The following is a 25985-nucleotide window of genomic DNA, read 5'->3' on the forward strand; positions in this document are numbered from 1 at the left end:
TTATTGCGGCTGACGTGTTCATACAGGCGGATCCAGTCATCGACGTCTTCCCCATCTTGGCCCGAGAATACGCCAGGATCACGGGGAGCGGGGAGAGTGATGTAGGTCGTCGACGTGGCAGCAGGTGTCGGAGCCGGCGGAGTCGGGTTGTCGTCGCCGGGAGCCATGAAGGAAGACTCGACGTACCGTCCACTGCGAAGCTCCTTGACGAGGTACAGGGAGCGTCCACCTCCACCAGATATGTTACGTAGGAAGACGCAGACGAAAAGCTATGTACAAATATATTTACAAGGAAAATACGCTGCGCTTGGCCAAGAGGCAACAGCCCGCGCTAGCTTCTAATCGTCGTCGTCGTCTTCACACTGCTGGCCTTTCGTGATCGCACATATTGTGCCGTAGCAATATAATGGAAAAAAAAAAGAACATACAAACTACAAGCAGTGGGTCCTAGCTCGCGGATGGCGTGCGGGTCTCACAACACACGCCCTGACACCACTCGCGCGACACGAAGCCCACCACGTGGGAACTCCCAACACTCGCGGGAAAAAAAAAAAAATATGCGACACAAATGAAAAATACACGCGACAATAAACGCGGCAACACTACACTAACAGAACATACAAGAATCAACACCCAGTGAATAATTAAATAAAAGATTAAACGCGATTAAAAAAATACAGTCCGGCGGAAAGTTCTGAGAGTGGGCTGGAACACGAGTCTTATCTGTGGTGTGCTTGCTGAGATCCCGATCTGAAGACCGTCGGGCTGCTGGTACCTCGCTGCCAAAGATCTTGACAGACTTGCACCCTCTGTCGATCGACCGGCGAAGACTTTCGCCTGGAGATTTCAGCCTGCCGACCACATCTTCAGCTGTCTCCCGGTGCCCGACCATGCTTCTCCGTCTCCCAAACCACTCTGCCCGCTCGCCGAGCCACCTCGTCCCTTGTCATGCTCAGGCGACCCACGTGACCAGCCGGTTTGGCAGGCTCGGGAACAATGGGGAGCCCTCTTTCCCATCGCCGTGCAAGCGGTGTTGCGGCTGCGGCAGCAATGGTGGCCATCTCAAGAGGGGCACGGGCACGCACTTTGTGACAGCGTGCTTCCCGTTCTGGTAATAAGAAGATGAAACCAGCAAGCTCTACCTTCACAGAATGGACATTTATTTACTTGGTCCATCGTCATCATACTCAGACAGCGCTTTATCGCTTTCTGTGAAGAATCATATGTTGTCCTCTGTAGCATCCGTAACGCATTTGATATTCTGCATTTATCAAACGACTCTACAACAATCTCAAATGGGATTGTGGCCCACGTTAGAGCTCACTGCTTAGCTAGTTCGTCCCATGATGCATACAATTCTCGGGAACGTCAAGAACGCATGGTGTATATTGTAACTTGTTGATTTGGCATGTAAAATTACTTTTCCTTTGAAAGTGCTTTCCTAATTAGAATGAAAGTCGCATATCGCTGTCATTGTGCTATACAAGAACTCGTTATATCACCGCCATCTGTGGTTGCCACTTTGGGATGGCAATGACGTTGGCTAGGCTGGCAACAATGGTGGGTTGTTGGGAATGCAGTTTTGGTTTTGGTTTCCTATCGTATTCCTTAGCAGAAGTAATTTTAGGATAACTTTAGGGCAAGCATTTCAAAAGGAGGCATTTCATTCGAGCGTCTTAAAAGGCGATGAAGTGTGTTCAACACGTTCCTAAGCGCCTCCAAGACAGATGCAGCCGCTATTGGAGCCGCTGGGGTTGTGCACACGTGAGAGGACGAGTCAGGTTGGAATTTCCTGTGAAGGCTTAAGGGGGGGATTTCTAATTCTTTGTCAATTTTGATGAAACTTGCAGAGTTTATGTATTTCTATGTGCTAGTTTTAAATATACATCCAGTTTTCTTGCAGAGTAACTAACTTTCCATAAATTGAAGAAATTTAGCTTGGAGGGGAGCTACTGCCAAACTGTACATGGCGTACTAAATATCGACATACAAAAGTAATGTGGAACTAACAAAGAGTGCAAATAAGCAAGTATGGTGTTCTAAGCCAATATTATATCAAATGAGAACATGGCAAACTTCAGTGAGAAAGATCCATCAAAATTCCGCCAAATTCCAAAGAAAGAAACATGAAAAAAATTTTTCTAATAAATACAACGTTATCTTGCTTATTTGCACTCTACACAGCTTTGCCTTTCTGGAAAATAAAGAATTACAGTGATAGCACAAATAGAAGCAGGGATAATGCACCTCCAATATGGCATCATCAAAATTGTGGTTTTGAGAAAATAAAACATTTCACAACTGATGTATTGAAAGAGCAAGGGGTGGCAGAAAGTTAGGTGGGCGGATAAGATTAAGAAGTTTGCAGGGATAACATGGCCACAATTAGCACATGACCGGGGTAGTTGGAGAAGTATGGGAGAGGCTTTTGCCCTGCAGTGGGCGTAGCCAGGCTGATGATGATGATGATAAAAGAAAGTGGGGGAAAAATGGCACCAAAGGTCATCAGAAGGCACTAGTTATAATTCATAGCCATTTGGCCGTTGCCGGTCGACAATATAGCATGCACTGCGAGTATGTCCACTTCAAAAGGATTACACATTTTCGGGCCCTCAAGTTCTCGCAAGCTCCATCCTGATGCAACTTCACCGCAGATCTCGCAAACCACAGTCAGTTTAGTAGCGAGACCGTAATTCTGACCGCTCCGCACCAGCTACGCAGAACCACCGTGAGTATTACATGAGGAAACACCAAGAAGATTATTCACTGCTGCAAGTCTGACGACAATGTACGGAGTAGCGGGCTTTGCGACCGAGGGTGTTGCACTATTGGCAGTCGGATCTTCAACAAAACGCCGAATCTTTTGCTCCGTGGCTGTCATAGATGCAATCTTGTCGAGTGCAGCTTTCTCATGTGCTCTTATCTTATCTTATCCACTTACTGTTCTGTTACAACAGCCGTGTTCAATTCTTATGCGAGTGTAGCCGGCATACGGATATGCGTGATCCTGCAAAGCAGTCAGACATCGACGTTCGGCAGTGGTATGACTGCAGTGGCGAGCTGCTGGGCATCATGTGCCGACTGCGACGACAAAATCACTTTCGTAAGTTTATTGCGTCTCGTACGTATCCGCCCGTAACAATTCACGAAACAAAACTTTGTCGGACCTCCGGCATATCCAGTGTCGCAGTCGTGAGACTAAGACAAAATGGTGGCTGTTTTCGTCGTTTGAGCAATCATGGTCCTTGTAGCCAATCATAACTCGCCATCTTGGTCACATGCTGAAACTAGCTAATAATAGTGTGCGGTGAATTGCTTTTTCTGTTGTTTCTTTCGTGACCGCAGTGCCCACAATGTTGCCTGCCATCGAATAAAGCCAGAAACGTGAGCTTTCGAATTATACCCAAATGGCGCTGGCAGAGCGTGTAGTTGTCGAGTTATGCACATCGAAAATCGGGTGCGATTTGTCCCCAATATAACGGGCAATGCTTGCGGATTCGCATATTTAGATCACGATAACTGAAGAACTATGCGTTGTTTTGTAACCAAATTTTGGAGATAGGCACGGAAACGCGTCGGGAATGTGAAAAATAAAAATTGAAAATTCGAATTTCGGGCTAATTTTGATACGTCAAGGTTCCTCGACTCTCTGACACAGCTCGGAGAAGACTCTGGAGACAGATTGCCAACAAACACGAGTTTAATAACCCGAGATAGGGCACGGTGCGGCACTCACGGGCAAAGGCTCACTGCAAGACTGATTAAGTATGGGCAGTTGCTGTGCTAGGGCTAACTGGGTAGCAGTCCACCAAGTGCGGAAACAAGAAGTTGCGGGAGCAGAAGTCCCACTTAACCAACTCATTGTGTGCCTGAGAGCACCTGCTGCATCGATGAAGCGCTCGGCGGCACAGAGCTAGAGTGATGGGGGGGCGTGGGAGAGAAAAAAACACGGTTTGCAGGGAAAATTAGCTCTGTCATGCTAGTCATATCCGTCATGTTGCCACTGGGGTGGCGATTCTCGGGAGATCTAGTTAAGCGCAATGCGCAAGCTGGAGGACGAGGCCCGGGAAGGCACCTCGATTCTCGCACAACATCTCCATGAACGAACATAACGAACATTGGATGGTTAAGTATGACTGTAGTGGCAAGCATAGCATCCCAGGGCTGCATCCGTGACACCAGGGATGCAAAAATGTGTTGCTTGGCCTTTCTCTTGATTTTTGAAAGGGGTTTTAGGTAATTAACCTAATGCATTACTAAGTAAACTAGATTATTACGATATTTGAGGCACAACTCATTTGTTAATTAAATCACACCTACAGCACCACTCCCAGTTGGTGATGATTACAAGACTTAGCTCTGTGATAAACAAAGCCAATTAGATGTGGAGTTTCTCAGAGGAGCATACTTGGCTCCTTTCTTTTTACCCTCTATATAAATGAAATGACTAGAAATAACTAGGGTATGCAAATATGAAATTGTCAACTTTGAAGTGAATTTGAATACTGAAAACAAAGAGTGAATTGAATCAAATATTTTTCTGCTATGAATACTGTTGGTCTTGCAAAAATGCATTCTTTTTCACCAACCAGAGGTGTGAAATTAAAAAGCAGTGTATTGCACAGCAAATAACACACAGGAAAATTATGTTTGGTGTTCAACAAAATTCTCTGGTACAACACTTTCACTTGACAGTATCATAATTTCAGTTGCAGTTGCTTGATGTTGTCATAAAGGAAGGATAGCTCCTCGGCATGTCCGCGGAGCAGAGACACCTTCCTGCATGTCCACATTCCTTCCATAAAGAGCTCCTCATAAGACACGTTAATGCCTGGCATATCTTCGCTAGCTGAGCCAACCGTTGGCTTGCACCACCACTCACACGGATCTTATTTTATTTCATCGGGCACATGTATTTCAAGCTGTGCTTGTTGCAGTGAACATTGTTGCTCGTTGATGAACTAATCATCCACAGCGCTGACATGGAAGTAGCCTCTTCAGAAGCTTTCGTTTCTGAAGACATATCTGGGTTCCTTGGTGTCCAATTTTTTTCTTGCTTCTTATAAAGCCAGGTTTTTAATCCAGTTTTCCATTGAAGCATACCATGGCACTCAACTACTTCAGGGTGAGGGTCTAAAAACATTGCCAAGGTTGTTACTTAGTCAAATTTGTACTTTGGAAACCGTGTTTTTAGGTACTTAGTCAAGTTAGTAGCAGACAGAGAGATTTCCACCTGGCAGCTGGTGTTGTCCAAATGCATGAAGTAGCAGCACAATATGGGGTACCTGAGATGTTGGTGTCGGATAACCGTAGCCACTAGCACTTGCCCCATGCGACAGTGTCCCTTCTTGCACGAATATGCTTTGCCGCAATACATTCTGTACGCTTCGCCGCATAATACAGCTGTACTGCGGCGGAGCTGACTTAAAAAACCGACAAGAGCAATTTTGGGTGTTCGAATATTTCAAATAGTAAAAGTGTCTTTGAAATAACCCATGTTAAGGAGCATGCTAAGCATATAATTTATGCTAATGATACCACCCTTCTGTTTGATAGCACTCCCAGCACAGGCTCAGTGTACACCGTGCCAATAAACTGTATTAAAGTGGAAAGTTGGGCAAGTTGGTATATATTCATAATAGTAACAGCGCGAACAAGACGATGACGGAGTGAAAGGACATGGAGTGCATTGATGTGTGCTCCAGGACTAAAACTAAAGGTGGTAAAGCCCACCTGTTGGATAAAACTGTGGACTGTCTAGTTAACAGTCGGTTAAGGGTTGCTGTTTCGGACAAAGTAGGTTCTTTCGTCGTCGTACCTAAAGGGGTTTAACAGGAAAAGGCAAGTTTGGCTATTCGTAAGAACTTTAAAGAAGTGAAAGATAATGTAGCCAAAGTGAAGAAAAAGCCAGTTGGCGCTTCTTGATGCTTTTAGCCTAGAAGGCCTTTACAAGCATCTTAAGAAAGCAAAAGGACAGTTAAATGTAGTCTTCTCTGTGAAGACCCACACACTGGCAATACCGTTCCGGGTCATCGTAACTGATAAGAACACTTGGCAAAGCGAAGTTTCCACATTTTTACAAGACCACCTTGCCTCGCTAAAACTGGTCGATCCCCTGGTCAGCCCAAATTCTGAGAGCGTTGTAGAATACCTCTCGTCAAATAATCCAGGAAGGTGTGTCGCTTTTAGTGTGGACATAGAGGTTCTTTTTTATTTTTTGCCTCACAACCAATTAATGTGCAGTGTCAAGGCATGCATTATGGGGCAGAATGGTGAAATGCGGTCTGTCCAAAAATGTGGTGTTATTGTTGAAAGTTTCCTTGAACTTTTGTCATGTTGCCTGAGGTCAACAATGATTGGATGGAATGACTTGCTTTTTATACAAAAGGCTGGTATTTGTATTGGATCCAAGGTGGCTCCCATCTTGAGTAGCATTTTCTTGGTGCAGGTGGATGTGGCATTAGACCAGCGTATTTCTGGGATAGCCATCGAGATATTCAGATATGTTAATGATTTTTCGGTTTTAATTAAGAGACGACTCTACCAACAAGGTGGACGAAATAATGGGTCTTTCTAGTGAGCTTGGTCAGGGTTTGAGGTTCACCTCAGAGCAACCAGAAATGGATGAACTACAATACCTTATGCAAAAAAGAGGTGAGGCGTGCAGACAGGACACAAGAGTAGAGAAGTGGACAACACGAACACTGACTATCAACTGAAGGGAGCACTGAGGCGAAAAAGAAAAAAGACACAAAACTCATCTGCGCAAGCTCAGGAATGGTCTTTCTCTTTTTTGCATAATGAATCCTTACCAACTAGCTCAGCTTTCTGTCATTCTACAATACCTTGACCTTAGACTACATTTTTTAGACGATCATGCCTGTTGAGAATATTTCTCCCTTCTGCCAGCCCCTGTTGAACTTCACCTCAGGTCATTCCAAAGTTGTAAAACATGCCAGTTGCATCTGTGTACATCGCGCTGTCCTGGTAAAAACATGTGGACATGCATTGGGTGATGCCTTCGCATATCAGGTGGTCAGGCTGGAGGAAGCTCGGTAACCGTGTAGCATGTAGCATAGTAACGGGCAGCTCTGAGAAGTTGATTAAATGGGTAAAAAACTCAAGGAGGCAGGAGGCCGAAAGAAAGAGCAGAAAGAAGAATGTGGTAGTTGTACCCTATGCACATTGCCTGTCTCATGGCCTGAAGAATGTTGCAGGTTGTCGTGGGGTGCAGGTTGTCTTTTTGGCTCCTAGAAAATTGAGTGCTATTTGTCCGGTGGTTGAAAGGCGAGAAAGCGGAGCAGAACGTAATTCTAACGTAAGGTGCAAAGTGAAACATGTTAATAAGTATGTAGGCTGCACAACGAATGTGGCGCACTCTTTCCCGCTCAAGTGTGGGCGAGTGTACATAGGGCAAACCAGCCGGTGCATCAATGTAAGACTTAGCATAAATTGTCTTTGGACAAGAACGATTATGCACATGTGCCTTCCCACTGCTGGCAATGTAAGTGTCAGGCTCTGCTCAAAGAGACAACAATTTTGTTGGAGCATACTGATGCATCCACGAGATTAGTCGTGGAAGAAACCAGCATTGAGCGAAAGGGCACGTGGTGCATTAGCCAGCCTTCGATCGCGCTTTCTCAGCAGGAATCAACGTACCTAGATAGTTTGATACGGTAACAGATGCCCTGTATACATGTGGCCCTATTGTGCATTCCTCGATCGACAATGTGATCGCCTGTGTCGCTTATATGCCTGATGTATGTTTCAGTAAACAGCGCTTGTCCTGTGTCCTTTAATTCCGTCGTCGTCTTGTTCGTGCTGTTGCCATTATGAATGCCAATAAAGCTTTGCAGGACCTCAGTAAGTAGGCACATTACAACTCTTGTTATAAAGGGCGCTAAAGCTAACGCTATATTTTTTCATCCCCACAACATACACCTAGAACTAATACCTATCATGCTCAATAATTATGCCACCGAAGTCTAGTGAAGTCCTTCAAGGTTTTGGGTGTATATTTTACAAAGAATATGAGCTGAAATGAGCAAATTAACTTGACAATTATAAATTTATTGCAAATTACTGGTATTATATGTTATCACTTGCTTTATCTTCTCGAATCAGCAAACTTAATTTTGTACAATGTGCTTTTTCCTCTTTACTCAATTTTGGAATTCTCCTACGAGCCACAACTACTGCAGAAAACATGCGAAGACTGGCAGTTCTACAGAAGAGAATTGTGCACCCAGCTCCATACAGCTCGTGCACTACTGAATTATTCAGATCTAAGTATGATTACAAACTCTGCCATTCTTCTGCCACTTTCCTGTCCGCAGGAAAATGAGCAGTTTTCGGGTGGTCTAGTAAACAATTTTTTTACTGCTACACCAAATGCTTGATATTAGATTGTATAATATCAATATTTAGAAAAAGGAATGTGCTTTGTAATGGTATTATTTGCAAGCGAACATTTATTAACAATTCTTTGAAAAAAATTACTTCATTAAAGAATGTGTAACAAAATCAAGAAAACTCCATAACAAAGTCGATGCTGCTTTGCACCAAAACAACATAAAAAATTTTCAAAATATACATTTTGAAGAAAAAGGCTGTATACAACATTCCTAAAAATATGAACTTTCTATCTGTACAAGTTATTTTTATACAAAGGAAAATGTTAGCCCTAGTGGCTGTCGTGCGACCGTTGTTATGATTGGAGGCTCAATCCCCTCGCTCGTAACCCGTTGTCAAGATTGGAGTCCAGCATGAATTAGAAGGTAGCTGGCCCATGCCGTCGTCCAACGTATCCACGCTGAGGACGTTGATGAAGGGAAGGACTGCTTCTTATCGAGAACAAGGAATATGGGTTTATTTACAGTATCTACATCAGTCTAGCATGACTGCGAAAGAAAGTACCTCAGTCTAACATGACTGCTTGAGAAAGTACACGTCTAACATGACTGCTTTAGAAAGTGTACTGAGCAGCTGCACAACAGCGGTTTATAAACACTCGCTCCTCCCCCGATACCCAGGTGACGGAAACGGCTGTCCAGTCATCGTAAACAAGTTGCCTCTCTGTGGGACGGTTTACAGACACACACAGACACACTTCCTTGCGCGAGGTTCACGGTCCGGAGCCGACGTCAGATGAACTTCGTAGAACTCGGGGCTTGTGTCAGGAAAGGTGCCTTTTATTCCCTAAGCTGACCCTTGCAGCGCGGCCGGGTGCCCATTGTCTTGCGTCTTGGACAGCGCGTGGGAAGAAGCCTCGAACTACGTTCCAGCGAGCACTCCCCCGCTCGCAGCAGACCAGGGTGGTGGCGGCGGCTCAGTAACAATAGCTGGTCCGCCGACCGCGTTCAGTCACAACGGCGACGAGGCTAGAGCGTAGCGGTGCCATTCCAAGAAAAGTTGCCGTCGCTGTCGCAACTGGCTGGCAAAACTTGCACCTCAGCTGGGGCGTTATTAACACTGTACAAAGCAGTTGCATGATGTGGTGAAGCACTAGTTCGCGGAGCATGTCTTGCAGAAAACGTTCGTTTTTTTTGTTCAACTTTCCGTTCTTGATAGCACAATTTGCAGTTCCTGTGTCTTTATAGCTTCTGGGGCTTGTGCTGTTGATATTTAGGGGCACTTGTAGCGGGAATAGCGGGAGGAGCCTTGGGGTCTGGATGTTGTTGCTCATCATGTCCTTGGACCTGCTCCACCAGTTTAAGCCTGAACACGAACTGATTGAAGCGGGAACCTCTTGACAATTCCGGCACTTTGGGATGCTGCTGCCCGTGTTCATCAAATAGAATAAAGCTGTTTACAACAGCAATATCTATATAGTGGAAAAACAGCGTTTTCCACCAGCGCATGCACTTCATCAGAACATTATACGTCCCAATTAGCTGGTCTGATTAATCGACGCCGAGCGTGCCCACATTGTACTTGTCAATCAGCATCGGTTTTTTCACGGATACTTCTTCCCACTTATTGTTCAATTTTGTTCTGCACTTCGCAAGTACGAATTTGTTGGCTGTATGGGCTGTCGACATCATGTGAACAACACGCTTGCCCTTCCATTGTATGTATAGAATGTCCTGATCCCGTAGCCACCGAACATCTCCTCTTTTTGCTTTCTTTCCCCATTGAGTGTCTTTCAGCTCGATTGAAAAGCCCCGACGATCCTTGCGCATTGTGCCACAAGCAAGCATCTTGCGCTCCAACAAGTGAACAAACAAGAATGTCGATGTGTAAAAGTTGTCTACATAAATTATGTATCCTTGTCCAGGTAGTTCTCTGCCAGCCGCGTCATGACATCGAATGCCTGCCCACGTGCACTAGGTGCTTCGCGCTTTCCCGTGTATACACTGAATTGAACAGCGTAACCAGATTTGGAGTCCACCAAAACCCACCATTTATATCCCCATTTGATAACGTTGTCTCGCATGTACTGTCGAATTCTGGATCTGCCTTTGGACTTTACCATCCTCTTGTCAGCGGATGAGGCATTGATGTGCTTCAGCAGCGAAGCTACGCGCTGCAGCTTGCCATGGGATGCGGCAGTTGTCTTCTCGGGGTCAGACGCACTGAGGAATGCAAGCAACACTTTGAATCGATTTCTTGACATTACCGAAGGCGAAAGACCAGAAAATAATTTCCGTGTGTTCCAGTAGCAGTGCAAGTGCGGCACTTGTATGATACCTATGTAAATGAGAAGTTCGATAAACTTCTTTGTCTCATCAGGAGTCACTTCTTTCCATGATCCGTCTCTCTCACTGTATGACTGCTTCTCCAAAATATGCATCCACGCATATTTGTTAGTCATGCTGCATATCTCTGTGATCATTTCTGCCGTGAAGAACAGCGTGCAGAAGTTTACGGCTCTTACGAAGCACCGTGCAGCACTGTGCAGCGCAATGCCGAGGTCAACTCCCGGCCTTCTTCTCGCACGAAACTCCACTCTTCTTGCTGCCGCTGATAAGCGGTCCTGTCCAAACGTCGTTGACACCCTCCAGATAAGAACAGCGACCTTTAGAACACACCGGATGTCTTGAGATCTAATGGCAGCCGCAATGAAATGGTTCGGAGTAGAAAACGGAACTTACCGGCGGATACCTGTCAATGTTCCGGGGCTACGTGACACATTTAACCGTCCTTACTGAAGTCGCATGAATCAAAATCATCTCCAGAGTCTCCACTGCTACCACCATCACAAAATTCTGATGCAGACTCATCAGAATCCATTGAAATTCGCCGTTTCCGAAGTGCAGCTGCGCGCAACGTCGACACCATGTCAAAAACTACGAGCGCTCATCAAGCGCGATTAAAAGGCACTTTAAAAATCCCCCCATGGTGAAAAAAAAGGAAATACAAAAGCGAAACTTGAAAAATAGTTCTTTTATGTGCTGGATGGCGCTAGCTGTCCATTAAGTTGAAACCCTCAGCAACATATTGTCAATGACTATAGGCGCGGACAGGAAAGTGTCAGACTAATGAGTACAACTCATTATCAAAGCTAGCGCAATTAAGAGAAAACTGCCTGGCGTACTGTAGTTGCCATCCTGAACCATGTTTAGTAAAAACATTTGGACAAATTATGGATATCAAATGTTTAATCATATTACGCTTTCAATACTAAACAAATTGCGCCACAAACAGAATACTGATATCTCTAGTCTTATGCTGAATGAGATAAGAAATATATTTCTATAGTTGCTCTGCACACGTGTTTTTGTTGATGCTCCGATATTTGGCAGCGTCTTGTCTGTCTGTTACCCATTTCAGTGTTTTCAAATCTTTGTCATTTGCATTGAAATTGTTAGTAAACTACTGCTGGGGTTGCCTCATATGTATACGAGAAGGTCAGGGCCCCTGAAGCTGTTTGTGCAGCGTTTTGCCTAGTCGGAACATCTCTGTTGCACATTGTGGCCCCTCTGTGCAGAGCGATGCACAGCATGTCTGTCAGGTGCTGCATCTGTGCTCCCTTGCTACAGGTCCCGAAGCAAGGGTCGCCCGAGGCACTCCCCTTGGAATTCGCCACACCGCCGCCACAGGGACTCGCGCTCCCCATCCTACAACTCGTACCGCAAGTGAGTTTCTGCATTGTGGCACACCTTTCCCAATTAATCTTCGCTGTCAGTGCCCGTAGGAAGGACTAGCCGGCATTTGAAGGAGCAAGATGAATGCTACTTACTAAGCAGAATTTTAATTTAGGGCTATACATTTCTTTTGCAATAGTTCCTGAAAATTTCTATGGTAACTTAATAACTTTACACCAAAATAGATATGCAGTCAAATTTCGTTACTACGAACCCCACATTAACGAATTTCTCAAATTTACGAATATTTTAAAGATCCCCGCCAGATTGCCTATATTTTCAATGTAAAAATATTTCAGAACTACGAATTTCAATATAGCACATACATCAGAATAGCGCATGTAGCTTATTTTCTCCTTTATGACCGAGAAGCATCAGTATTGCAAATTCGACTAAAAGTAACAGCGCTGCAACTCTCACGTGAAACAGAGAAACCATGAGTGCAGTAGCTATCATTATCGTTATGTCATAGTAGCTATCATCGTCACCATGTCGAGTGCCAGCTGCTTCACCACAAACTTCACCAAGAACTTCACGACAAACGTTTGGCAATGTTCGCGTGAAATCCAGTGATGAATGCAGCTGGATGACTGCACCAAGAAGAAGCCAAAGCAGTTTTCTGTGCAGGACAAATTGAACGAATTGCATGAAATCGATGCAGGAAAAAAGTAAATTGATGTTTGCAAACAGCATGGCATAGCCCCATCTACCGTCGCAGCCATTTGAAAAGACCGAGACAAGATTGTCAAGGTTCACCGGTAATTGCAACTCGCTCCTAAGAGAAAACAGCTGCGTCTGGGAAACATTCAAAATGTGAACCAAGCTGTTCTCATGTGCTTCAAAAATGCCAGACTGCAAAACACTCCCGTGTCTGGCCCAAGGCTCCAAGAAAAAGCCAGTGAATTTGCCGATGCACTTGAAATAACCGAGTTCGATGGCAGTGCGAGTTGGCTTTTTCGCTTCCACCAAAGGAACGAAATAACTTCGCAAGTAGTCTCAGGTGAGGGACAGACAGACAGACAAAGAACTTTATTAATGGTCCTGAGGAACCGGCGTTAGGGTACCCCCCTTTTCAGGGAGTCCCCGTAGCCGTCGCGGGCCGCACCCACATCGGGGTCGGAAGATCGTGGTCCTCCGCCCTGTCGCAGGCCCTCTGGACAGCCCGTAGTTGCTCTGAGAGGTCGCCGCTCTTAAGGGCTGCCTCCCAGTCGGTTAGAGTGGTTAGCGATGAGCTGCGTAACGCAGGGCATTGCCAGAGCATATGGGACAAGGAGCAGTACGCCTCCCCACAGTCTGGACAGTGGGGTTCTACGTTAGGCGCGAAGTGACTGAATCTGCCCCTGGAGGGAAATGACCCCGTCTGAAGCATGCGAAACGCCGACGATTGTGGTCTATTAAGTTTAGGGTGTGGTAGCGGAAAGGCCCGCCGAGCAAGTTGATAATGTGTCAAGACTTCGTGGAAGGTGAGAAGCGAATCCCTATACAGCCCTAAGTCGCCGCCCGTGAGTCCACCTGAACCGCCGCGGTGTGTAAGACCTCGCGCACAGTCATGGGCCAACTCATTGGCGTTAACAAGCTCAGAGTGTACATTGATTCCCATATGGGCCGGGAACCATTTGATGCTATGAAAACCAGCAGCCCCCTCGCTGCCGAGGATGGCCGCCGCCTCCTTTGAGATCGAGCCGGAGGCGAAAGCTCGGGCTGCCGATCTGGAGTCTGTAAAGATATTGGAACGTAGAGGGTCCTTCAGTGCTATAGCTATAGCAACTTGCTCGGCTACTGTTGAAGAAACCTTCCGCACGGATGCTGAATTAATGAGAGTGCCATTACAGTCAACCGAAACTACGGCATAGTGATCAGAGCACTCGTACTGGGCGGCATCAACGAAACATGCCAGATTCGGAGTGGCAGCAGCCGCTTTTAACAGGGAACGAGCCCTGGCTACCCGGCGCCCTACATTGTATTGAGGGTGGACGTTACGTGGCATGGGATCTACCTTGAACGTATCTCGGACCATGGGTGATAGGGTCACGTTGCGCTCCGTGATTTCCTGGTGACCGCATCCAACGGATTCGAGGATGCGTCTCCCCGCTCGCGATGATGATAGTCGAATTATTTGAGCCACTCGTTGGGCCTCGATCACCTCTGATAGGGTGTTGTGCATGCCTAGTTGCATGAGACGCGCGGTGCTGGTAGTGAGTGGTAAACCCAGCACGCGCTTGATGCTTTTGCGCATGAGGGCGTCTATTTTGGCCTCATCCCCTTTAGACCAGCGCAACGCGGAGGCTACATAGTTAACGTGGCTCATCAGAAACGCGTGGTAGAGTCTGAGTAGATTGCTCTCGCTTAAACCCCCTCTGCGGTTCGAGACCCTGAGGATAAGCCGAAGCATATTCTCCGTCTTCGAAGTAATGCGGGCTATAGTCTGTGAGTTGCCCCCGCGAGATTCCAGCAAGAGTCCGAGGACCCTGATGGTATCCACTCTGTGAATTTGTTGTCCGTCCTTCGTATAGAGGGCTATGGGAATTTGATCTAAGGGTGTGGAGCACCTAACCCCCCGTCGGGTGGGCCTATACAATAGAAGTTCGGACTTGGTTGGTGACAGACTCAGGCCCGTGTCTAGTAGGAAGTGTTCTGTGATGTCGAGCGCCTCTTGGAGCGCACTCTCAACTGCAGCGTCAGACCCTGGTGAGGGAAAAGGCTGCTGACAGTGAAGGCGCGGATTTCTAGCGCAATTACCGTAAAAACCCGCGTATAGTATGAGGTTTTTTTCCTGTTATTAGCGTCCCAAATTTCCGCCTCGTACTATATGCGGATCCGGACAAAAATTTCAAAGTTCGGCTCGAAGTTTTGGTTTCGTTATTGCTCTGTGGCTACGGCTTGGCTTCGTGATATCTGCATGGCTACGACTTGGCTTTGTTATTGCTGTTTGGCTACGGCTTGCCTTTGCTATTGCAGCGTGGCTACGGCCATAGAGTTTCCTACAAAAATTACTAGAGGGAACTCTGGCACTGCAGTCGTCCTACCATGGGAATGATGGGAAGTACATGGATTTGTCTGATCTTCGTTCTTGTGGATTCAGACGTTTTTATGGCTTTGTATATTACGCTATATAAATCTTATTGTCGTATATTTCAGCGCAATCTATAATCTTCGAAGTGCAGAAGACACCGGGAACGCGTACAATTGCTATTCATTGCAACGATTGAGCTTGTCTATGTGCCCAAATCGAAACGCGCCAAGCGTCTCAAGGCACTGGCATGCCCAACGTTACTAGACTAGCTTCAGTTTTAAAACTCGGCACCGTTGCGCGGAACCGCCACCCGCCCGCATGTTCGTGGCGCTGCAGTCGCGCCCGGCTTCACTTCCTCACTATAGCCGGCTACGCGGGCGGGCCAGACTAAGCACGCGGTGCAGCGTTGGTGTATGCTGTGGTTCTTTGTTGGCGGCAAATTTCAGCAAGCATGTCATCCGTGAAACTGTAGCCTTCGCCAAGTTTCTTAAGAATATCAGCAGACGATGCCGACGTGCTGCGTACCTGGCTGCATAGGTCGCTATCGGAATGATGTCGACAGTTCGGCGCACCACTTTTTCTGTGCTCCCAGCAATGCGACGCTTTGCTCAGCGTGAAACAGAGCGATTCCTCATGCCGACCAGGAACTCACTGCGAAATCAACGGCACGCGCTCGTGCCACTGCTCCCGCGTTCGTCATCGTCTTCCACAGCTGGCTGTGCGGCCGTTCATCTTTCCAGCGTAGAATTTCACTTCACTTCTGTCATTGTAATGGGGAGGCCGCGTTTACGGGGGTATGAGCCATTGCTTAAGGAAGTATGAGCCACTCATGGTAATACGTAACGGAAAGATTTAATTTTGAAGAAATTCAATTTCGAAGAATCACAAGCAGCAAATCGCAGGCGAAGGCTGCTAACCACGCCGCCGAGCAAACTCGAGACATCGAACGCAAGCGACAACTGCGGACATACCGTCAGTGACGTCGTTCTCTCTCGCAGCCGATTGTGTGTGCAACCTCATAACTGAGAAATACTTTAATGAACCCTCGGGATTAACCCAGTGATAAACACAGGGGCCGCACGTTTCAGCTTCGCTGATTAAGCATCTTCACGGAATAAAAAATCAGACTTCTTTTTTGTGTGTGTGTCGCTTGTGTGTACAAAGACCAACCTCGTCTTTCTTTTTGTAGCGCTTCTTTGACATGGTGAGAAGCTTCGGTGGGGATGAAGATCATCCTACAATCACGCACTTTGGCCAGATATTCAGGCTCGTGAGCCTAAACTGCCCGAAACGTTAAGAAGACAGGAAGAAACAACATTTAGAAACGCAGCTTCTGCGCTTCGCTGTATGCGTTTCTTCCTTCCGTGCAGTTTACCCTTCTTTCAGTATTAACGAACTGGTGCGATAAATGTTATTGCTGTAGGTGGATACCGCTTTCTCGTGGTATCACTAATTCGGACCAGGGAGAACGCCAGCGAGCGTGAAACACGTGCAAACTGCCCGTTCGCACGAGCTCAAGGCTGTGACGAGGCGTCTGCAGTGGAAGAACTTCACATTGGCCTAGTTGGTATTGAAACGATGCCAGTGGAGCCCGACGGAACAGCGTTGCCCTCTGGCGGCTGTCACAGAAGTGGCGACAGCGGCTGTAAGCGCGCGGACGGGGAGTTTTACAACTGAAGCTAGTCTGAGGCATGCCCGCGATAAATTCATAAGTGCGTTTCAGTCGCTTGTCGATACATGCATCCGTGGCTTAATGGTTTCAATATCAGGCTTCTGTACTGGAGTCCCTGTGTTCGAATCCTACCATCGGGCAACTTTAATGATGTTTATTTAATTGTTTATTACGCAATACACTGTTGAAAAAGACGAGTTTACAAAGTCACAAAGCCGTTTGAAGCCAAAAGCACGAAGTTTAGGCAAATCTATGTACTTCCCATAATTCCCATGCTGGGACAACCGCTCCCATTGTAGCTCACATAGACACTAGCGCCAGAGCTCCCTCTAGTAATTTTGTAGGAAACTCTATGGCAATGGCATCGTTTCTTTCTTTGTTGAGTGCGGACCTTGGCAGTTCACGTGTTAACCACGCTTCGCAAAGTGCATCGTTTTTAGTGAAGGAACACGATGTCAGGGGCACGGAAGCAGTACTCGGCAGCTTTCAAGCGAAATGTGATTTTAGCGGCAGAGGAAATCGGCAACAGTGCGGCCGGGAGGCAGTTTGGCGTCACCAAGGGAAGCATCTGCGGATGGCGACGGCAAAAAGAAGTACTTTTCGAGTGCAGCGGAACGCGAAGAAGCTTTCACGGCCCGAAGAATGGGACATTCCCGGAAATTGAACTCAAACTGACGGAATTCGTCCGAGAACAGCGAGCCGCGCATCTTGCTGTGAGCGTGGAGCTCATACAGGCAAAAGCTAGGGAGCTTGCGAGAGAAAAAGGCCTAACGAGCTCCACCTTCAAAGCAAGCAAGCATTGGATTTATCGGTATATGTGCCGTGCAGGATTTTCATTGCGCCGGAGAACTTCAATTTCGCAAAAGCTGCCAGAATCGTTTGAAGAGTTACTGGTGGCTTTCCAGCACCACGTTATTTCGTTGCGCAAGTTGAAGAACTTTCAGCTAGGGCAAATCGGCAATGCTGACCAAACACCAGTTTATCTGGACATGCCATCGCCCCTCACCGTGCACGAAAAGGGCTCGAAACAAGTTTGTGTCCGGTCCACTGGGAATGAGAAGACGCGTGTTACCGTCATGTTGTCATGCACGGCAGACGCCCGCAAGCTCCCGCCCTATGTCGTCTTCAAGCGCAGGACAATGCCGAAAGGTGAGCTGCCGAAAAATGTCATCGTTAAATGCCATGAGAAAGGGTGGATGAATGAGACTCTTGTGCTCAACTGGATAAAGTCCGTTTGGTGTAGGCAGCCCGGTGCACTGTTGTCATTCCCGTCCATCCTCTTGCTGGACGCGTTTCGTGGCCAGTTGGCCGACTCGGTGAAGAAGCTGTTGCGTGATTGTAATACTTAACTCGTCGTTATCTTGGGTGGGATGACGTCTCAGCTGCAGCCTCTAGATGTTTGCGTCAACAAGCCTTTCAAGGACGCGGTGAAGTGGTGCTATGCAGAGTGGATGCGGTCAGGTGAACCTGCAGTGACGCCGACTGGGCGGCTGAAGCAGGCATCGCCAGCTACGCAGTGCAAGTGGATCGTGGACGCATGGGCGAGCATCCCAGAAGACCTTGTGCGTCGCGCTTTCAAGAAGTGCGGGATCTCAAACGCGCTCGATGGCACCGAGGACGAGTACCTCTGGGAGGATATGTCAGACAAGGAATTGTCCGATGAAAGCGCAGCGGAGGACGACAGTGAATGAAGTGCTGAGTCCGATTTAAATAAATGTTTTCCCCGAGTTTCTCTCACTCGTATTATACGCGGGTAAAACTTTTTTTTTCCATTTCTCGTCCCAGAAATTTCACCTCGTATTATATTCGGGTTCGTATTATACGCAGGTTTTTACGGTATCTTTTTCTAGTGGTGGCTGAATCGTACTCTGAAGACAATATTTTAAATGCAGATGAGACCGCATGTTCTTATCAGCTCTTGCCAGACTGGACAATGCACTTCAGAGGGCAGCAATGCAAAGGAGGGAAGAAGTCGCATCTTCGCCTGCTCTGCTGCAATGCAACAGGCACAAAGAAAATTAAACTGCTCATCATCGGCGAGTACACGAAGCCTCGCTGCATGAAAAGCGTCATGTTGTTACCGTACGACTACGACGCCAACAGATGAGCCTGGATGACCAGAGAACTCTTTTCCGAATGGCTCATCAAACTTGACAACCAAATGAGGAGGGATGACCAAAGATTTCTACTGGTTCTCAACAACTGCTCTGCTCACATTGTGAATGTTCGCTTGATGCACATTTGCTTGGAGTTTCTGCCGCCAAACAACACGTCCTTGCTCTAACCCCTAGACCAGTGCATTATAAGGAGCGTGAAAACAGATTTCCGTAAGCGCCTTGTGCAGCAGTTGATTATCAACCTCCGCCTGAAGCAACCGACTACAATCAATATTCTTCAGGCAGTGGAAATTCTCACAGGAGCTTGGTGGAACTTGAAGGCGTCCACCATTAGCAACTGCTGGAAAAAAGCAGAACTTATGCCTGTGCAGCTTGAAGTGCCTGTGCAGCTTGAAGATGACCTGGGGGTGACCGACAACAACCCAGGAGACCTGTGGACCGAGGTTGCGGAACTGCTGCCCGCCGTCTCTTCCTTCGACGACTATGTGGAGAGCGACAGCGCAGCACTAACGGCGACGGACCTGACAACCGAAGAAATTGTTAACTGGGTTCGTGACATCTCCAGTGACGATGACAACCCAAAGGAAGGTGACTGTGGGTCACCAAACACAGAAGATGAAATTGTGTCGAACATTGATGTTTTAGTGCACATGAACAAAGTCTGCACTTTCATCCCTTGGTGCAATGACGTACCCGATAAGGTATTGCACGAAGTGGAAGATGTAGACGCACTCATAATCTGTTGTGCATGCTGCATGCGCCAGAAGAAAATCATTAATTTCTTCAAATAAAGCAGCTTTGAAGTGAGTGAAACATTTTTATTTGAGAGTAGGTTTGTCCACTGACTTATAACGCAAGTTTTTCATTATGATATTTCAAAATAACGATCGATTTTCGCCAGTCCTGCGCGATTCGTTATGTCGAGATTTGACTGTAGTTGTGCAAACGTGATCTGTTAAGGTGTCTGACGCAAGCAAATATGATGTACACTTGGACCTCATTGTACCGTATTTACTTGCATAATGATTGCACATTTTGTAAAAAAAAAATTATGCATATTCAGGGGTGCGATCATTACGCTGGTTAACGAAAAGAAAAAGAATTTTCTTTTATCTCACATTTGCTGCGAGATGATAAGAGGTCAACAAACAGGCCGCTGCCGCTGTAACAGTGCGGCGCACCAAAACAAAAATGGCGGCCGGCGGAGCAAGCTGAACGCAATTTTTCTTCTTCTCGTGAGTACATTATGTGCATTGAATCAGTTTCTTCCATATCAGTAATGAATAATATTGTTAATATCTGCAAGCTTGCGGCAATAACTTAGCCATGTCCACTTTGAGGGGACAGAAACAGATGGGCGTGCTTAGCTGCCAGTGACATAGAAACACATGGCGGGCATGCTGTGGAAACTGCAGCATTTTTCTTCACCAGTATCCTAATACGGCACATTTCCGTTAAGGGTGGGCGAATATCTTGGCTGTGTTGCAAGCGTCGGCATATGAATAGGGTACACTTCTAACGTATCAGTGTAAACGTGGCTACTATCGTTACCGCTCACGATATGTTGCGTGCCCATGAATGCAGAAGAGAAGAATCAAAAGGCACCTTTTCTGCTGTTGTTCTTGACCACAACCATTATAAAGCCTACAAATAATAAAGCCAAGGCTAGTAGTAGTTTTTTTTTTCATGGAAGTGCAGAAAGTGATGACGGGAAGGCAATGGGGCGTCTGCTTAAGAATGTTTGGTACATGCAGACCACTTGGTATGTCTTGTAGAGTCATTCATGTAGAATTCGACAGCATTCAACGGGTGGTATGCGCGATCATCATTAGCTAGACTTGGCTTATGAGACATCACTGCAGCAAGTTTGGGGTGCGATCATTACACTGGAAAGAAAAAAATCTAATTTTGACGACAAAATTCAGGGGTGCAATCATTACGTGAGTACAATCATTATGCAAGTAAATACGGTAATGAAGTTGAAGGGTGTGGGGAAGCTCGGCTCTCGCATGTCCCCTGATGTTGTTTTCCGCACATGGCTTGTGCATCTTCTGTAATGCGGCTTCTCTGTGTAGCTAAGTGCCAGTGGCGGTCGGTATGGTTGCAGCATATTGAGAGAGGGCGCGAGTGTTGCACTGCTAATGCCACCTAATGCAGGGGTTACTGGGTGCGAAGTTGGCTCTTCCTCTTTGGCTCGAGATTGGCAAGCTGCACGGTCGTTTTGCACACTCGCCCACCATTCTTGGGGAACTGGCTGGTGAGAGGGTATCGGAATGGGCGAACACAATTGTTTCAATGTGGCACCGTTCGTGTGACCGTGCATGCGAGTGATTAGGCATTGGTGTCCAGCGATGAAAAATCAATATAACAACAGCAACAGACTCCCCAGCATGTGCAACGTGAGACTCTTGAGCACCTGACATAACAGCCGTTACAATAGCATTTTTACATTCTAATGTGATAGTCTTCTACTTCAGCTTTCCACTCGGCTCTCTCATATTGTCATAAAGCCCATCAAAGTATACGGCTGACAGAGCTTGTCACAGCGCCAGAAACATGGATACATTCAGCCATTGGAAGCAAAACTATCTGATCTGCCGCTTTCTCATGGCCCCGTGGCTCCGCTGTGTAAGCACGCTGGCTTGGCTTGCCAGTTTCATGCAAGCTCGGAAGTCACGCCCAGCTGTGCCAGCACAGAATGGTGCGCTCCAGTGAGAGAGAGAGAGACTGATTTATAGTACACCGCGCGCAAGTATTGTCACCGATATGTGTCGCGGCACAGATTGCGATCTTGGGTGGGTGCACACCCAGCTACATGCCACAGCAAGAGAGGTAGAGATGCGATGAGATGCTGCTAGTGCATGGCCAGTGTGCGCATGGCTACGCGTGGCAGCGAGAAAGACCAGCCTCGCTCGATGCCATATTCGACGCTGCAATTTTGAACTTCTGCACCGAACGGGTGCTGATCCCGGCAGAAAGCAATATGCTTGGTGCGCAACAGTTGGTATTTTTGGTGCCTACATATCTTTTGCACACGTATAACTCGAGGCATGGAAACGGTAAATGACTACTACTCGAGATGCCTAAGCAATTTGTTTCAGCTTTGGCGTCATCGAAGTGTGGGTGTGTTTGGCGGCATAACTGAAACTTGGTTGCAAGAAAATAAAGACCATTTTGTGCGATAGAGTGCATTACGAATGTTAGTGTTACGCATTTGCATACACACAGACAAACTAAAGATGATTTGAACTGACACTCACTTCCTGGGGCATTCGGGAAGGAAGGCCACGCTTAGTCTACTCTGCATGTCGCTCATCAGTTTCATTCACATTTTACCACTCGCCCATGCACTCTGTTGGAACACACGCGCCGATTAATGGACGAATGTCGTGTTTGTTGCATTCTAAATATATTTCGCACGTGTGCCTTGTCCAGTTACCATGATGATATTATGGCACACCGACAAACAACCTGCTTGCTTTTGTGAAACTACTTGTCGCAAATATCCAATGGTAACCGTAATCGTGACTCAAATTTGAATTCCAGCTACACGAATTTCTGCACAGCCACGCCACACAAAATCAGGCTTTTGCCACTGCGCAACACAAGCCAAGGATGTAAAGCATCCGTTTTAGTCGAGGTTGGCGGCAAAATGGAGGTCGTAATTAAAAGTACAGCGAAAGCGCAAACATCTGAAGTTGCGTTTGTGAATGGCAACAATGTTTACAATGCGACTTGAGCAAATTGAATTCGAAAATTTTAATAAACTCGTTCAGCATCCCAAATATCAGTCAGTGTTTTACATTGGCTTTATGGTGCCTGTGGTATAACTGCAAGTAAGCCCGAACCATTGAACTTACTAAAATTATTGGTTGAAGACACAGATTGTGAAGTCAGTGAATATTTTTATCGCGTTATTGTTTTAAAAAACGTCGTAGATGTTTTTTGTCGGCAAGCGATGTGAAATGCTGGCAAACATGCAATGACAAGAAAAGTAACTTCACATTTATTCTGCGATATTCCGCTATCTTAACTTAATGTCGCCACATATTAAAAGTTATCAGAGGGCACCACACGAAGGTTGTTAACAGTATTTGATAGGTGTTCATGGTGGTCACTGTTATTTCTTGTTCAATGGCCACGGATATCATTAATTAGCTAATTTTATAAACTTATCTAATCAATTAAATGTCAATTAAAAAGTTCTAGAGGATGTTGAGAAATTATCTATAATAGTATTTAAAGCAACCTCAGATTTTCGAAGACTTCGTTTTGTAAAACCCGTGGAACAAATTTTTTTTAAATGCCATGACGACAGTGCTTTTGCACACCAAAGATTGTATCAATCTCAATGCAAAGCTCGTCGAATACGGGCACTGAGAACGAGTGGCTGCATCGTTTTCCCGACGCGTCAGCATCTTCTGGCACTCATTTTCGGTCCTTGTCAACCTCAAAGTAGTGCAATCTTGTAACGGTTCTCCTTCCAAACCATTATAAAACTGTGTACCTAGTTTGCACTTGCATGATATGGACAGTGTTCTAGATGACAACGTTTATGTCCGAGTCCACTTACGTTTCTGGCACGGGGATTGATTGTGACATTGCTTTTTTTTTCTTTTTTTCGTGTGCTTTCTTTTTCTTTCTTTTTCTTTTTTTTCCACATCAGAAAAGAAGGCTGCGCAAGACCTGTGTTGTTATTGGCCGTGAGATCAGACTATAGGTGGTAGCACTGTCTCTGTTAGTGTGGATGGGTGGTCGGTGGTGAGCATTGGAATGTACATGGTGGCACTTCACTGCGGGTGATGTGGCCCAGTTGCTCGGTAATGAAACCCATTGACTGCATGTACTGAAGATATATTGCCCTCCAATGCGACATGTTTGGTCGAAACGCACTGAACATTCCGGCTACACATGAGAGAAGTGCAAAGCGCAGTTTCTGTTCTGCTACATCTGCATGGTGTTTTTTGTTCAATTGCACTCTGCCTATTCTGTTGGCACTGCTGTTGTGCAACTCAACTCTCTGCTATTCTTGCATTGGTTGTAAAAATGCCTGTTCTTTTGAAGTGCAGCCAAGTTAAATCAGCTAGTTATTATGACTCTACTTCACCACTTACCTGCATACAGTAGTACCTTTTACTTTTTTATCGATTCTTTGTGAAATACAAGATACTTTACTTAATCAAGTTACGCTACTATGAGTGCCAGCACGGTGCAGGATCACCATGTGGCTCCATACACATTTCTGTTTGTGTCATTTAGTGTTCACTGTAACAGTAAAAACAACATTTCAGCACAAGGGTGATTTTGCATGGATACGTGCATGAGAATGGTGCGAATATTTTTATTTTATTTTAGGAGCCAACCTTATTATGTTGTTTTCTTTATATGTGAAAATAATGGCTGCTACCTTCTGTCAAGCTAACAACATCATGCCAGCGAGCGCATTACACGAGAATTTCGGTAAACGGAAATTGCTTAAATGGGACAAGCGCCTCTAAGTCTGTTGGTTTTGCACAGATTATATTTTTTTAGAAAAACTTGTTAATTGGAACTAAATTTGGAACTAAAAGTTGGAAGAGCTAATTGGAACTGTAAATGGCACTAAAAATGTTGTAAATAGTCATGCTCGTCAATTTCTTGCAAGACCCATTGCCCATTGCGCTCCCATTGCTCTTTTCTGTTTCCGGCTATGGTCCAATTCGATAGTTTTCTTTTTGGCCTCGTCAGTAGTATGTTATCAGTGTTGACGCAGTCCTCGTCATTGTGGTTCGGTTTCCATCGTCATCACTTCTATGTGGCAGGTGCAAGTCGGTGAAGTTACAAGGCCAGGCCCCTGTCTTCACAAGCCTTTATTGTGCCATGGTGGCCCTAAATGCTCAGTTTCCTTTTCCTGTGACTGCAGATTTCGCATGTCGTCACATATTGAGTTCATAGGTATCATAACCAACCTTATTGCGATAAGCATCTGCACCTGTGTGTTTCAAGGCACGTGTGGGGCAGCGCTGTTGGAAGCGTGTACTGCATGCTTTTAGTAGGGGATAACCAAAATGCATCGCCGTACACTGTAAGTGGTGTGAAGTGAGCATGATATCTTGGTCTGGCAGCATTGTGTTCCAGTGTCGCCCACCAGCTCGATATCGTTTTGGTTTCTTGTTGCTGTCTTAAAACATTGCTCTATAGGAAAATGACAAAGCGTGCCTTGGGCTGTTTGGGCCTCACCAGCTCGATTTGCATCGGCTTCTTCTGCTGCAATTATTCTGACCAAGTGGGCACATCAAAACTTCGTGCAAAACTACCCCGCCGAAAGAAGCTGCTGACCTAGGCCAAATTCAAGGAGCGCAAACGTTAGCTTGCTGAAGCCACAAAAATGGTAGCACACATTGAAACTACCGGAAAAGTATGTGTGTGTGTGGGGGGGGGGGGGGGGGGGGCTATCCCGGAACGGCACCAAAATTCAAGATGGCGACAACAGAACTTTCCCTTTAGAAAAAAAATGCAGTGGGCATGGATTTAAAATTTTATATAACGTGAACTTTATTGAGCCAAAGATTTATTAGTGCTGTTCATCACTCAAAACCATCGGAAGACTCCTCGGACTCGGTCGCAAAAAAAGTTTGCAGCATTCTGCTTGAAGTCCACGGTCAAACGTTTAGCCGTAATGAGAGTTCCAATACAAGTCAAGGTCAGCTGCAGTACATGGCTACCGACGGCAGACAGCGAATCATGGCTTGCTCATGCTCAAATCACAGCTGGCGGCACCACAAATATTAACATGTCTTCTTCTTTGTGTGAAATTATTGCGATAAGAGGGTAAAGCGGTGACAACGGTAACAAAACATTGCTGCTTGGAAACGTCGGCGATTCGTTCTGAAGCGCCGTTCGCTGCAGATTCCAAGTGTACCGGAAAAGGCCTAGTGACAATATCGGTGGCGAGTGATCAGCGACGGTGAGCATAGCTGCGGCCACTCCTCTGTCACTGAGTGCCCACGTCACTGTGCCGCAGGGAGATCCTCTGTACTGTGCAACAGGCAGACCCCGCCTTTTGCCAGCTGTCAGCCGGCAGTCTGCGAGCTGCAAAACGGCGCCTGGCGAGTTGC

General features: G+C 46.3%; 1 protein-coding gene across 13 annotated transcripts in view; it reads left to right on the forward strand.

Moving 5' to 3' along the window:
* LOC135896760 (SRRM2 protein homolog rsr-2-like) overlaps window positions 1-25985 on the forward strand; it is a 249410-nt gene that overhangs the window by 203209 nt on the left and 20216 nt on the right. For 12 of the 13 annotated variants that reach the window (XM_065425259.2, XM_065425263.2, XM_065425261.2 and 9 more), the window contains one exon: window positions 11982-12077. The exons of the other annotated variant lie outside the window; for it this stretch is intronic. In XM_065425259.2, the coding sequence (XP_065281331.1) occupies window positions 11982-12077 (96 nt within the window). The remainder of the gene's footprint in view (window positions 1-11981; window positions 12078-25985) is intronic. 13 annotated transcript variants of the gene reach the window in all.

The sequence above is a fragment of the Dermacentor albipictus genome, chromosome 2 (assembly GCF_038994185.2).
Source record: "Dermacentor albipictus isolate Rhodes 1998 colony chromosome 2, USDA_Dalb.pri_finalv2, whole genome shotgun sequence".
Lineage (NCBI taxonomy): Eukaryota > Metazoa > Arthropoda > Arachnida > Ixodida > Ixodidae > Dermacentor > Dermacentor albipictus.